Source organism: Fundulus heteroclitus, chromosome 9 (assembly GCF_011125445.2).
Source record: "Fundulus heteroclitus isolate FHET01 chromosome 9, MU-UCD_Fhet_4.1, whole genome shotgun sequence".
Taxonomy (NCBI): domain Eukaryota; kingdom Metazoa; phylum Chordata; class Actinopteri; order Cyprinodontiformes; family Fundulidae; genus Fundulus; species Fundulus heteroclitus.
The window spans coordinates 30,579,941-30,594,143 of record NC_046369.1 but is presented as its reverse complement, the minus strand read 5'-3'; the positions used below and the strand labels follow the sequence as shown (position 1 = coordinate 30,594,143).

The 14,203-nt window shown below is 40.0% G+C and overlaps 3 protein-coding genes across 4 annotated transcripts; 1 reads left to right on the top strand and 2 right to left on the bottom strand.

The window, feature by feature from the left end:
* Positions 1-2: 2 nt before the first annotated feature.
* plekhb2 (pleckstrin homology domain containing, family B (evectins) member 2) lies at positions 3-4,349 on the bottom strand. Of its 2 annotated transcripts, XM_021318407.2 has the most exons (9): positions 4,160-4,349; positions 3,461-3,510; positions 3,179-3,331; positions 2,958-3,060; positions 2,415-2,454; positions 1,719-1,802; positions 1,298-1,412; positions 1,067-1,206; positions 3-653 (listed from the first exon to the last, which is right to left on the bottom strand). In XM_021318407.2, exons 2-8 carry the CDS (start codon positions 3,495-3,497, stop codon positions 1,070-1,072), a joined length of 669 nt encoding a protein of 222 aa, XP_021174082.2. In that variant the 5' UTR covers positions 3,498-3,510; positions 4,160-4,349; the 3' UTR covers positions 3-653; positions 1,067-1,069. The 2 variants fall into 2 exon arrangements, with proteins under 2 accessions (XP_021174082.2, XP_012721831.2); XM_012866377.3 differs by having other exon boundaries at positions 3-1,206; positions 4,160-4,345.
* Positions 4,350-7,121: 2,772 nt separating this feature from the next.
* ing5a (inhibitor of growth family, member 5a) lies at positions 7,122-12,234 on the top strand. Its single transcript, XM_012866376.3, has 8 exons — positions 7,122-7,262; positions 9,755-9,826; positions 9,967-10,133; positions 10,311-10,422; positions 10,503-10,599; positions 10,678-10,813; positions 10,925-10,986; positions 11,106-12,234. Exons 1-8 carry the CDS (start codon positions 7,226-7,228, stop codon positions 11,143-11,145), a joined length of 723 nt encoding a protein of 240 aa, XP_012721830.1. The 5' UTR covers positions 7,122-7,225; the 3' UTR covers positions 11,146-12,234.
* A 246-nt stretch (positions 12,235-12,480) lies between these two features.
* cep19 (centrosomal protein 19) lies at positions 12,481-14,037 on the bottom strand. The gene is made up of 2 exons (XM_012866382.3): positions 13,747-14,037; positions 12,481-13,189 (listed from the first exon to the last, which is right to left on the bottom strand). Exons 1-2 carry the CDS (start codon positions 13,874-13,876, stop codon positions 12,843-12,845), a joined length of 477 nt encoding a protein of 158 aa, XP_012721836.1. The 5' UTR covers positions 13,877-14,037; the 3' UTR covers positions 12,481-12,842.
* Positions 14,038-14,203: the final 166 nt, after the last annotated feature.

The following is a 14,203-nucleotide window of genomic DNA, read 5'->3' as shown; positions in this document are numbered from 1 at the left end:
AATAACGTTGTGGATATATTTATTTGTTAAAATACATCTTAGTTAGCATCTTGATTTAATCAGTGCAACTGAGTCCAGTTATTCCACACCTTTAAACACGTTTAGAAATTACTGGAAAACTGCTGACTGGAGTGTTATGCTATTTGGAAAAAGGATTTCTTTGATATTTCTTATGCTAATGAAAAGATGTCATGGGAAAGGCCATCAGTGCAGATAATATAACTGAATAGTCCTAATTGCCATGCATAGTTTTAGGGTTTTAGGGAGGAAATAGGTCAACTGAAACTTCAGTGGAGGTCATTTGTGCATCAAGAACGAGAACAAAGGCAAAAACATAACATCTATACAAACAGATCAAAACAGGAAGTACAATTCAACAGCTGCCGATAAGTTAACAAAAAAAAAAAAAAAAGACAATGGTGCGTGGAAGTGGAAGACTGCAGAAAAGCAATGTCCCTTTAAACTTCAGGCTAATGCCAGTGTGCTTACAGAGTGTCATTTTTAGGAGTCAAAACCATGAAACCCAAAATGTCTCCAAATGACTTTAAAAATGCTCCAATCAAATTATTTATTGCTTTAACGTGTCCTGTGCCTTACACAAGGCCCCTCTCGAGCTGTCACAAGCACAAAGAAACCAGAGACACACGGCAGGTCTGCGGAAAACACAAAGAAAAGGCGAACAAAGGTTACAGTACAAAAAAAACGAGGAGGGCTGAGGTTCATGTAGCTGATATAAAGCCCATCTGTCTGGAACACTGGATCAAACTGAGGAAACCACATGCACGTAATGAATTATCTTCCTTCATGACATTTAAATAACTGCCTAAAGAGAGTAATAGTTACAGTTTTTGGTTAAAAATATGTCTATGCAAACATCACGAAAGGAGCAACACTGTCTGGGAATATTGGAAAGTGCTAAAAGTATTCACTACGTAATTCACTCTGTCACAGTCATGTCTCGTTGAAGTAGTCCAGCGGACGCTTCGTTGGAAATCGTGTGACTGCGCAGACAAGAGCCCATCCTGTAAGCCGGAAATAACACGAGGAGCGGTTAGTGAAGCGGTACAAACTAGAAGACGGAGAAGAGGGAGCCGAGTGCTAGACCGGTGGCAGCTCCGGCGAGCATGCCCAGAGCCACGTCCCCGGCGTCGTCGCGCTGCCGCTCCCGGATCACGACGTGGTTCACTCCTGGGCCAACGTATCCTCCTTCACAGCATTGACAATTTCATGTATTAATCCCGCCTTTCGCAGTCAGCAGCGTTAATGCAGTGATGCGAGGCAGTGTGCAGATAGTTACCTTGATATTGATGTGGGTAAGCAACAACGTAGGGCTGCCCGTCGCCAGAGTATATAATCTGTGTGGGATGAGCGGGTGGAGCTGTGTAGTCTCCGTATGGGCCTGGGGCATAAACCTGCCAAAAAAACAACAACAACAAAAAAACAGAACAAATATATTTTGGTTCAATGCCACAGAGAAGGGCGAGGGGTACAGTTGATCACTTCCACATTTTCCCCACTAGGTGGCAATAACAAGTTAGCGTTGAGCTAATGAGCTGTTTTTATGTAGCAATGGCTAGATTTTCCCCCAGGTTTGCTCCTTTTCATTATGAAATGGATCTGAATGAAACAAGCTGAGCCACAAATAAAGCAATAAAAAAAAATGCAGCACCAGCATGGGGATAACACTTCCTATTTCCCAGCCATGTTACACCAATTACCTGCGGTTGGGCATATTCTGAGTAAGGTGGAGGAGCAGATGCCACGACTTCCTGCACAAAGCCGATCTGAGGAGCAGCAACCACCTGCAGACATCAAACAGCCAAAGTGAAACCTACGGAGCTGACTAACAATACTGAGCTAAGACAAATGCAACAGAGGGCAGACATCCCAGAAGGGATTACAAAAGTAATCATACTCCTTACAACTTTTGCACATTCAGTCTGGACATGTATTTTCTTTGAATTTTTGAAATAGACCAATCTGACTGAGCTTGAGTTATTTTTGCAAAGAAGTAAGAGTAGAATTTCAGTGCCGTGACGTGGAGGGCTGGTAGAGATGTAGAACTTTTTGGTTTTTGACCCGTGAAATGTGCCATATAAATAAAATGTACTTAACCAATGACTGTGCTGTAGTTGCAAAAATGAGTGGTTCTAAAAAGTACCTACTTAGGTGGCTAGATAAAAATGTACACTAATTTTAACAGATTTTATGTCCAAAAAAAAAAAAGAAGAAAATGTATCCTTTTCCATTAATTTCAGAACGCCCAATTGCTTTGTGTTCATTACATACAATTTTATTAAAATACAAATGCAATCATGTTGTGAAAAAATGAGGAGGAAAACAAATTACTAACGTAAGTATTTAGTAAGAGCGTTGCACGCCAAAAGATGATGTGAAATGCACAGAACACCCACCGCATTGATTCGGGCATCCTGCAGTGCCATGGTCCAAGCTCTGCAACCAAGAGCGGAAATCACACCAATGAGAGGTTACCAAAATTCTGCACAGTCACTTTTAACAACCTAGCTGTCAAACCTGGACATACTGTTAAATTATTCATATCCCTGCCAGGTCTAGAGTAGATTTCTATTCAGCCAAAAAGTTTGTGTCTGACAGGAAATGAGAGAGAGGCATCTCTCAGGGGATATAAAACGGTGTGAAAGGAGTATCAGTTTTGAAGAGGAGGCAAGTATTCAGAAAGAATTCAGAACTTTTTCAACAACCAGTGGAACTGGCATTACAACAACCTAATTCTTCTTATAACAGCTGACCAGCTTCCTGCACACTTTAACTGGGATTTTGAAGATGTTCATCTAGTCCTGAGCTCAACATCTTTGAGGTTGGAAGGCCTCCTTATCATTGCTTCTCATCTTTACCTAAATACGCCAAGGTTATGAATAATTTGGGGCAATTAATCGCTCTGATATAATAACTCGAGAGTGTATTTGCTGCCTTACAAGGCATCATCTGCACTATCTGCACACAGGCTGATGACCCGCCCGTCTCTGCACACTATCTGGAACAGCGCGTCACGCGTCTTCCCCTCCGGTGGGTTCAGCTCTAAGGAGGCAGGACAGAAATCACAAAGGTGACACATTTAAAAAAGGTGACGAGCTCGAAGCCGTGGGCGGCGACGCTCGTCCTCCGTTTGACGGGCGGAAAAAACGCATGGCAGTACCACGGCAGGCGGCGGAGCTGCGGATGTTAATGCAGTGGACTCTCATGTGGATGTCGTCCTCCATGTCGCGCCGCTGCTGGTCGTTGTAGAACACCAGGCGTCCGTCGGCCCATAGGTCAAACCAGTTCTTTTTCCACCGACGTAGGATGGTGCCTTCGGAGTAAACACCGTAGAATCAGGCTCTTTTTTCTGTGTCATCTCTCATGCCGCCTCTATACAGACGGATATTTGGCTGTGCCACTTAACAGCTGATGTGCAAATAAAAGGTTGAAGTGTGCTTACTTTGCCTGTGGAGCCAGCCACTCTTTACCATAGCCATGTCAGAAGCACACCTAAAAAGGGGGAAATGTAAATATTAGACTGTGTGTCACAGCTCAGAGGCTGGTGACAGGGTGGGGCGTGTCTAAGGCAGACCTCGTGAGTGGTAAAACAATCACCATGTCCATAGAAATGAAGGCAATAAAAAGAAAACAAACACAAATGTCTGTCTGACAGCTAAATCTAGGCATTTAGCATGAAGCGCCTACACCGGGCATGACCCCGTTAGCGCAGAGACGCACTGCTGACTTTGTATCACATTGCTAGTAGTCAATAATTTATTCCAAGTAAAGTTCTCTAGCAACATTTCTGTTTACATTGACTCTGGGATTCATTAGCTTGATACAGTAGATATATAGAAAGCAGGAATTTAGCAGCATGGTGCTGGCGGTAACGAGAAGATGATTAAAATAATAATAATAATAATACTAATAATAATAATAATAATAATAATAATAATAATAATAATAATAATAATAATAATAAATCCACGGGAATAACGGTAAAAAACAGTCCAAATACTCTTAGCTGCTTCCTGTTAATGGCTGAACAACAGGCCTGTCAGCGCGAGGTTTAAATGTTTACAGTAAACTTAACGACAGCACGCCGGCCTAAGACGTCCGTGTATGACGTTAGAACCGTGTTTTTGGTCTAAATACTTACTTGAGTCCTTAAAGTGTTTTTGGCCAAGATAACCTTTCTCGAGGATACCGAGAACGCGGAAGTGATATGCACAAAAAAAGACACGACGTGTGGCTCGGACCAAGAAACGTCCGACCGCTGAACAAAGTGGCCGTTATCTGCCGTCGGTCTGTGGCCGGCGTTAAGCCCCGCCCACTGAGCATCTTCGCGAAGCAACGCTCTCTGCGCAGGGGGGGGAGGCGTTTGTTGTTCAATGACGTCACAGATCAGCTGACGGCGGTGGAAAATGCTAGCAAACGGCGCTGGGGTGCGTTTGGTTGTTGTTACCTTTCCTGTTCCCGCCGCTGCGCGCACGTCTTGGGCTATAGATATTATACAGGTGCTGGTCATATAATTACAATACCATAAAAAGTAGATTTTTTTTTTTTAGTAATTCTATTGAAAAGGTGAAACTTGTATATTCTATTCATTCAATACACATAGACTGATGTATTATAATTGACTATTAAGACCCCCATATTCAGTATCTCAGAAAATTTTAATATTGTGAACAAGGTCCAATATTAAGACACCTGGGCACTCTAAGACACTCTAATCAGCTAATTAATTCAAAACACCTGCAAAGGCCTTTAAATGGTCTCAGTCTATTTCTGTAGGCAACACAACCATGGAGAAGACCACTGACTTGACAGTTGTCCTCTTTAACATACATACAGATGGCATATTATTGTATAAATATGCAATTCCATACTGAAATACTTTGCTTTATAGGCTGTTTAACAAAGACAGAGATATGGTGTGGAATATTATTAAATATGTAAATAAATACGTTCTTTCGTGATTAAATACTTTGTTTTATGCTCTTAAACAAAGAGAACTGTTGTATTGCATATTAATAAATGTATAAATGAATACATTTTATATTTCAATAAAGCAACAAGTTTGATGGTCCATTTAAATGTATTTCATTTTCTCTTACAAACGTATAATCCTGATCTTTCTCTTTACACCAACAATAATTTCTTCATATTTTTGCATGCTGTGCACGCACACATGGGTACACGCAGTTTATTTAAATGCCAGGACAATTGTTCTTTAAATTTCCGAGTCATTCCAGAATCCAGTGTCTTACACTATCCTGCTTGCTACTAGGCCTCAAGTTTGAGACCCTTGAAAAAGAACAGTTTTGCACGGTTTCCTGCATGTACTGGCACGCTGTAACTCCAGAGTTTGCAAAGTGATTCAGCCTTAGTTTGTGAAATACAGAGATAACAAATTAATAAGTATGACATTATGCTCATTGGTTGGGTTTCTGCAATGTACTCACCAAGTAAAAACACATCTTCAGAGCCAATCTCAGCCCAAAATGGTGATTTGCAGCACGTGATCTACTTTCAGTAGCTATCACAGGTTATTGCAACCATAAGTTACAGAAAATATCAGCTCCTATTCCAGCCTTAGCGTAGGAGAGACCCATCTACAGACTTCGCTCCAGCATGTAATGAGGCTTCTACGTGTATAATGTCTATGTCTTGGGCGGGCACTGAAATTATTTCTTCTCTTTTAAAATGTCTTTAGGTTATTGTGATTTCAAATTATCAATAAATCAGAGAGGGTGTTAATTTTTTTCCATGAATAAAGAAAAACTACCTTTCTCAATCTATGGGCACAAAGAAATTTCGTCAATTATGTTGAAAATGTTACATTTTAATCCAGTGATTTTTCCCACATTTGCCTTTTCTACTCACAAATATGAACAAAACCACAAGTCTTTAAACTAAAGAATTGTTCAATCATTTCCAGACGGTTTTGAATTGAGATTAAATTGAATCAATGATATTTGATATTCTCTGCCCACTCAGGACAAAAAAGCCTGGTGGGTCTGAAGAAAATGATAATTTCAGATATGCCCTGGCTGAAAATTAATTCTAGTAATTGCTTAAGGTGAACCTCAGAAATTGTAACTCCATAATGTGCAATTTTAAAAAATTGCGCACAAATTATTTTCAAAGGCAGAAGGAGATGGTCAGGACCCATAAAAATATATGAAGATATATAAAATTTTAACTAATTTTAGAGGCCAGAGAAACTGATGAGTTATTGAACAATTTTTTGACCAAATAATAAATGTAGATTAATAACAGACCTCTGTTTTTTTTGTTTTTTTTTTAACTTTTATCTGTGCATTATGTCAAAATGTGTTCAATTCTGCAACCTTTGGTGCCGGTGCCGAATCAGGCTCTTTGGACCTTCCACTGGCTCTAAATAATTTTGGCTGATAAAGAACCAATTCATGTTTTAGTAATAACTAATCCAGGTTTTGGCAGTTTTTCTTCTTTTTTTTTTTTTTTCTTTTTTTTTTTTTTTTTATTAAATACTTGCCTTCAATTTCCACAACAGCACACTTAAAATACCAACAAATATCTTTTTTAGCTCTGATTGTCGTTTTTTCCCCCACAACTACCAACATAACAAATAAGAAATAGCATGCAAACTCTTTTTGAAAAAAAAAAAAAAAGTTTTTCTTTATCTTAAACGACAACAGATTTTTCATTTAGTATTTATCACAGAAAGTTTTTTTTTTTGTTTTTTTTTTGTTTTGTTTTGTTTTTTCCAAATGTGGCTGTAAATTAGTTTCCTTTCAAATGGACTGGGGGGGGGGGGGGGGGGGGGGGGACTGGCTCTTGGGATTGTAAAGGTTCCAGACACCAGGAGTTAAAAAAATGTTGAAGCCTGAGTTGCGTTATTTATTTAATTCACATTCAAGGACATTATTTATTTTTCACTCAATCTTTTAAAAATCTATTAACGAATGTTAGGTAAGGTAGGTTTATTTATATAGCACTCTTCAGTCACAAGACATTCAACGTTCTGTTTTGGGGATGAAGTTTCGAAAACATGAGACAGTAAAAAATAAAGAAAACTCGAAATGTGACTGTCTCGTTTGAAGCCCAACTCTGAAACTAGGAAGTAGCATCTCTGCGCCGCTCATTGACGGCTAACCCGGTAGTCCAAACCAAGCGCTCCCTGCCACTAACAGCTCGCGAGCTAACGAGAGTACGCAGAAGCTAAAATAGATAACCCAAAATGGCAACGGCAATTTACTTGGAGCATTATCTTGACAGTGAGTATCACAAAACGAACAGCACCGCGATTAACACTGTCATGTAGAAGTTTGTTTAAAGTTTGGTGTTTTATTTATTTATTTATCTATCGAAGGACACGCTCGAGGGACTCGCGGTAGATAGCAGCACAGGCACGTTAGCAAATAGCCCGCTTGCTAACAGAGCAGCGTCGTTCCGATGGAAATAAAAAAAGTACCTAAAACTGTCTCTTCATAGCGCTCGGTTTACTGATATAAAGAGACAGCAACGAACTGGTCGGAGGAAACGGTACACAACGGAACCACTTTACAACACGAACCACTTTGCGTTTCTATTTAATGATTTGAACGTATAAAAAGTGTTTTTATTTAGGTTTCGGTAACATGTGTAGTGTTGTCTTCTAATGGTTTAGGTTTTTTTGTACTGGTAAATATTGCACCATGCAGTATTTACCGCGTTTCCCGTAACTGTTGAGGCGCCGGGGGGGGCGGGGCGAAGTAGCGCCCAAGACTTCAGAGACTGAGGCGCGCCGTGCTAGACACAGCTCACTGATCCAGCGCCCAAAAATGTAAAATGCAAATTAAATGTTACTTTTGACACTTTTTGTTTTTCTCAGCGAGGATTCTGTGAATGTGAGTTAGAAACAAGCTCCACATATCACACCACAAGAAGAGCAATCTGAGGGCAATTTGCATTAGCTAACTTTAATGCAAGAAGGTTGAAAAATGTCAGAAACCATCACATGAACAATACACATTATGTGAATGTCTTATAGTAATATTCAAATGTTTTTAAAGATGTATAAACTCAAGGTTCACTTTAAATTGCAAAACAGACATGCTTTGTAAAGTGCCTTGAGATGACATGTTACATGAATTGGCGCTATATAAATAAATAAATTTGAATTGAATAGTATTTTTGGCAAACATAAGATACAAGCCCAGTCTCTCAAGGAACATTTCTGACTGGTTACACAGTGGTTATAGTCTTATAGATAAAAACAAATCACTTCAAACTCCGTCAAAATGTTTTGTGATAACAAATGTCACCATCTGACAAAAGAAAAGCAAATGCTTCCATCATTACATCATTTTTTGGATGTCAAAGAACGTCATCATTGCATATCAGCAGAGTTTATGTACTCCGTGTAAACATGTGATGGAAGAAACAATAATGGGTTCCTGTGAGTAAAAATCCAGGTAGAAACACTTCATTCACACGAGCTACAGTGTTTTTACCAGAACTATGGAAGGTGAGCACAGCTTATTCTTTCAATTCAATTTTATTTATATAGCGCCGATTCATGAAACATGTCATCTCAAGGCACTTTCCTTGAGATGAAGTCAAATTTAATCAGATTATACAGGTTGGTCAAAAGTTTCCTAAGGAAAACCAGGAGATTGCATCAAGTCTTGACAAGCAGCTTTCACTCCTCCTGAAAGAGCGTAGAGCCACAGGGAGAGTTGTCTGCATTGTCCATGACTTTGCAGCAATCCCTCATACTAAGCAAACTCCCCTTTAACAGGGAGGAAAACCTCCAGGAGAACCAGGCTCATTGTGAACGGTCATCTGCCTCGACTGACTGAGGATTAGAGAAGACATTACAAAATGATGGGTCTTGCAAATTGATCTAATCACATTTTAAATCCCAAACAGAGCATGCTTGGAAAATTTAGCAAGATATCATCTTAAATAACGTAAAATTTGAAAATCCTCATCTGAACACAGTGATGAATCGCAAAATATATTTCTACTGATGCACGTGTATCTGTAAGCTGAAATCTATGTGGCAAGAGATCAGCAGTAAAAATGTACTGAACTTTGGGTGTGTATATATGTATATATATAGATAGATAGATAGATATAAATAAGGTCAGTAGTGCTGCAAAGGGCTGCAAGAGTTTTAGACATTACACAGTTTGAAATAATGCTAATGTTGCAATTCCTTTGTAACATTGTTGCCAACACTGATACTGAGATGACAAAAAATACTTCCAATATATTGTGCAGTGTTAGTTGTGAACAATCATTATAGACTTGTATAAATAAGTAAATTAATTGATGATTTCTTTCTTGCAATGCAGAATAAAAATACCACAAGAAAAGGACTGTCAGTTGGTCCAAAATCATTAGAAAGTTCCTAACCAAGATATTATTTCGATGTCCTGCAAAATTTCGGTTGACCTTCATGACCCACTTACTGAGAACCACGTATTGTGGTGTGGGGTTTGTTCAGATGCTGGGAGACATTCCTGTCATCGTTACGCTGTTGATTTAAATATTTGAATAAAAATAGCCCTTTAATGTCAGCCTCACAGGTTAAACGTGTTACTTTCATCTTTCGGTTACGCTGCTTCAGCTCTCTTTCCATTGTTCAGACGGTCCCTGTCAACTTGTGTAAACTTTGATTGGATTACCAGACATTGTTAGCAAGTTAGCCTAATGGTGGTCTCAAATCAGATGTATGCACTTTTTCATTAGCAAGCATTTTATTAATTAATCCTCTGTCTAGGTATTGAAAATCTACCATGTGAGCTACAGAGGAACTTCACTTTGATGCGGGACCTGGACAACAGAACCGAAGGTGATCGTCTCCTCTTTCCGTTGCAAATTTCCTTGGGTTATTTAGAATCAGCAGCCTTGAAGTTGCATAAGAAGTGCTAGAGCCGTGGCGCCATCGGTGGAGTTTTCTCATCTCTCCCACAATCCCCTGTTCTGATGCAGAAAAGAAAGGAGAGATCGACAAACTGGCTGAGGAGTACATTGCGAATGTGAAGAACCTGGCCTCGGAGCAGAGGGTGGAACACCTACAGAAGATCCAGAACGCCTACAGCAAGTGCAAAGAGTTCAGTGACGACAAAGTCCAGCTAGCAATGCAGACCTATGAAATGGTCAGTCCTAACACCTACTGCCAGGGATTTGCTTCACTTTCAGCCAGATCTTCTTCCTTTCAATATTTAATGGTTTCTGGGTGATTTAACAGGAGACACTTTTCAGTTAAGACCAAATCTATTTGTTCTGACTAAAAGGCAAATTATTGTTTTTTTGGTTTTGTTTTTTAACCGCAGGTGGATAAACATATCCGCAGACTGGATGCAGATCTGGCTCGGTTTGAGAATGAACTGAAGGAGAAACTAGAACTGAGTGGGTACGAAAGTACAGAAGGAAGAGGGCTGAAAAGTAAGTTGGGCAACTTGGAGGCTTTTCCTGTGCGAGTCTGCGTGGCAACTTCTTTCTGACAAATAAATGCTCTTCCCCAGAGAGCGATATGCGGAGCCAGAGGGAGAAGCGTGGATCCAGGGGTCGAGGAAGGAAGGGTTCTGACGAAGACTCTCCCAAAAAGAAGAAGAAAGCCAGGTAACTCACGTGGACGCTCAGGATTGTTCAAAGATTTTCCATTTGCTTTTTAATCATTCTGTATGATGTTGTTTTTAGTCCAGACCTGAGTGACGCTCTCCTCCCCATGCAACCGTCAGACGTTTTGGACATGCCGGTGGACCCCAATGAACCTACGTACTGCCTGTGTCATCAGGTTTCATATGGAGAGATGATTGGATGTGATAATCCGGATGTAGGTTTTCAACATAATTTTATCATATATATATTTCATATATATATATATTTCTTCTCGCCAAGTTCATATGAAACCACCTTTAGCCTGACCTGATCTTATTTCTTTCAGTGTCCCATTGAGTGGTTTCACTTTGCCTGTGTCGACCTTGCCACGAAACCAAAAGGAAAATGGTAAGAGTTGGACCCAGAAGATACCAGCCTGTGTACTGAAAGCTGAACATTGATCCCAGAAACTTAAATTTGCCTCGCTCTCTGAACTTCTCTTGTTCCCCTTTCCTTTCATTTGACAGGTTCTGTCCGAGGTGCACGCAGGACAGGAAGAAAAAATGAGACTTCCTTTCAGAAACGATGAACTGTTTTGTGTCGGTGTCACTAGTCTAGTACGTATTTGTGTCGGCAATACTCCGTTAAAAAGGTGGTTCGAACAGCTTTCCGTAAAAACCTTATCCAGATTTGGTGTAATGCTACTTTTGTGACATGTTTCCTGACCAGCTCCCCTACGTTCCCTCCGCTCTTTGAATTTTTAGCAAAGCCGTCTTTGTCTCGTATCTTTAAATCAAATTATGTTACAATATTTACTGTATGTTCCGGTCTTGTCAGAATGTCCCTTCTTTCAAGTAATAAGATGTAAATACTATCATGACTAACGAGGTCGGAGATCCCAGATTGTTGCTTTAGCATACTTGAAATGTCACTTTTATAAACAACTATTTTTTTAAATCGACAGCCTGCTGAGAGTTAAATTTAAAATCACCTTTATCGTTGCGGAAACAATTGTGGTGTAAAAAGAAAAAGAAAAAAAGGATTGTGTCAGATTTAGTTTGTCGTTACTACCTCTAAAGGGTTTACACTAGAAGCGCATAAGTGATAAAAGGGGGAATTACAATCAGCTTAAACCAAACTAGCAAGGAGGTCATGTAAACTCAAGCTTCAACACAAGCCTATGACATTTTTGAATGTATCGCGGTACTAATGGTCAGTTGTTGTCTTCTGTCACCTGAATGAGATATTTAAGCACTTTGAATTCAATTTATGCCCCTGAAGAGATTTGATACTGCAGAATAGTCAAGTCTGTAGACATAGTTTCTCATTGTTAAAGTTTGCGATTGAATGTCTGTCGTTTTCCTAATTTATACCACTGTAGGGAAAACACCGGTCCTTCACATCAAACCGTGCACGGGAGAATCTATGTGTATTTTGTATAAAACGATATTTTGTAGACGCATCGTTCCAAAGAGATGTTTGCTGCGTTGGTTTTTAGTACTGGCGACTCAGATTTAATTTAATAGGACTTTAGCAGCTTCATATTTGACTGTGAATATCCCTCGTTTAAGTGTAAACCGCAATTATGAAAACCAGAGTGTGTATTTTGTAAAATTCTTGTATTTTATAGCAAATAAATTTTGATTATTAATCCTACGTTGTTTGGCTTGTGTTGTGACATGGAACGTCTGATGGGTGTTTTCTCTTATTTGGTCAGTATCATCAGTGATGTCTCAACCTGTGCTGCAACGTCTGCCACAGAGTTTCTCAGGTTATAGACAGGCAGAACTGGTCCAGAGGCACAGACGCATTTCGGTGACTGCTTGGGCCCGCTAAAGACCGCGAGAGCACCAGTTTAAAATGTAACAACAGGTCTAAAGACATTAAGGCAAAACTTCACAATTTAAAAGTTACATTAACAGTCAAATTTAATGGTCATTTTTATCATTTCTACTGCTTGTCTGAGCTGGGGTCACATTTTCCACCCCCTGTGACTAAATAGATTGGAAAACTACCTCTATTTTTTTCTCTTCCAAAAGTTATTTGTGAACTAAACATTGAATTTTGTCCTTCATTGCCAACTCTCCTAAGTCTACATTACTGGAAGTGGGACCCAAATTCCACTTAAAGCCTCATAACACCTTGGGCCTGCTATGCATCCAGCAGAAAGGTTACTTTATCTGACCTGGTGTTACCACAATGGAACTTTTGTTGTGATATAGTTTAATCATGAACTAAATTATTACAAAAGGGCAACGAGAGTTTTAAAATTCATCATCTGACTCTTCATCCCAGCTGCACTTCTCTTGGTTGGATTTGTCAAACTCCACCTCCAGGTCATAGACAAAGTCCGGGTCGTCCGTCCGCTTGCGGTTCCTCTCGAACAGCCGGTCCATTTGGCCCTTTTTGCGGGCGAGTTCCTCGTCATCCAGTTTATTCAGGTCCTCCTCTGGGTCCAGGCGGAACGAAGCAAGGATGTCCTCCAGGCTCGAACCCTGCATGTGATCTCGCAGGATGATGTGGAGTTTCTCCAGTTGGCTTTGGGGTACTTGACGCAGGTAGTCCCTGTGCCTCGGGTGGTTCTTCAGTCTTTCAGCAGCCACGCTGCAGTCTGGAAGTTGAAGAGCACATCAGGGTTTCAGTTCGCTGGATGCAAACGTGCAGCGCCTTGCAAAAGTAGTCATACCCCTGAGCTTGTACGTATTTTGTCAGAACCAATAACATTAATGTAACCTTAACCTTAATCGTAACATTTCATCGCAAGAGTGAAACGAGGCGATGGCAGCATCATGCTGTGGGATGCTTTTCTTCTGGCATGTCTCTCAAGTTGGCAACATGGGAATTACACATCAGGCGTACAAGAACGGGTACAAATGTGAGTCTCTAGAAAGAGACAATAACATAAATAATACAATAAATAATGTTATTTAGCGAACACGTTCAAGGAATATGGATACTTTTGCCAGGCACTATACTTTTTGCAACTCACCACACTTGGTTGAGGACCCAGGACCGCTTTCACATTGAAATTCATCTTAGAGTTGACGAAATCTGTACTTATTTTCATAATTGAAATCCTACAAGGATTTACTCCGTAGCTGGATTCATCGCGTTGCTGCTAAAGTGGTGCCCATGCTAACTACGTGATGGTTGAAAATATTATCTTACCAGAATATTTTGAGAAGTTTCGTACGGGTATGATTCTTTTCCGCATCTTTTTGGTGTCAGTGTGGACATACATCAGAACTATGGACGGAGGGCTGAACCGAACCCCGCAGCGTTTTGCTTCACAACTCATCTTCACCTTTACGTTGTCGGGAAAATACGCAAGTTAAATGAGTTCTCCCTCTGGAGTTTATGGTTAGAAAAAACATATTAAATCCATGATGACTCCAACATTTCTCACTAAATTGAAAACAGAAAGGACCTTACAAAGGAAGCGTTACCAAGGAGCCTGGCATTGGGCGGTGTTTTTAGTGAAGCCTGCTTTAAAATAACTGTAAAAAAAAAATACATGAACCACTGATTCACATTTGAAACCGTTCATTCGTAATGTAACTGACAATTAAATAAAAATCTAATAAGCTCTTGTTTAAGTCTGGTATTACAGCGAACTACGGGTTTC

Bases quoted from the DNA above. Each gene is read 5' to 3' on its own strand.
- ing5a (XM_012866376.3), top strand. From the start codon at position 7,226: ATGGCAACGGCAATTTACTTGGAGCATTATCTTGACA. The intron at 10,134-10,310 runs GTCAGTCCTAAC...TTTTAACCGCAG, and splicing joins CAATGCAGACCTATGAAATG to GTGGATAAACATATCCGCAG. The intron at 10,987-11,105 runs GTAAGAGTTGGA...TTCATTTGACAG, and splicing joins ACGAAACCAAAAGGAAAATG to GTTCTGTCCGAGGTGCACGC.
- plekhb2 (XM_021318407.2), bottom strand. From the start codon at position 3,497: ATGGCTATGGTAAAGAGTGGCTGGCTCCACAGGCAAA. The intron at 1,413-1,718 runs GTAATTGGTGTA...TTTTTTTGGCAG, and splicing joins CAGAATATGCCCAACCGCAG to GTTTATGCCCCAGGCCCATA. The intron at 1,207-1,297 runs GTAACTATCTGC...AATGCTGTGAAG, and splicing joins TTACCCACATCAATATCAAG to GAGGATACGTTGGCCCAGGA.
- cep19 (XM_012866382.3), bottom strand. From the start codon at position 13,876: ATGAGTTGTGAAGCAAAACGCTGCGGGGTTCGGTTCAGCCCTCCGTCC. The intron at 13,190-13,746 runs GTAAGATAATAT...TTCAACTTCCAG, and splicing joins AAACTTCTCAAAATATTCTG to ACTGCAGCGTGGCTGCTGAA.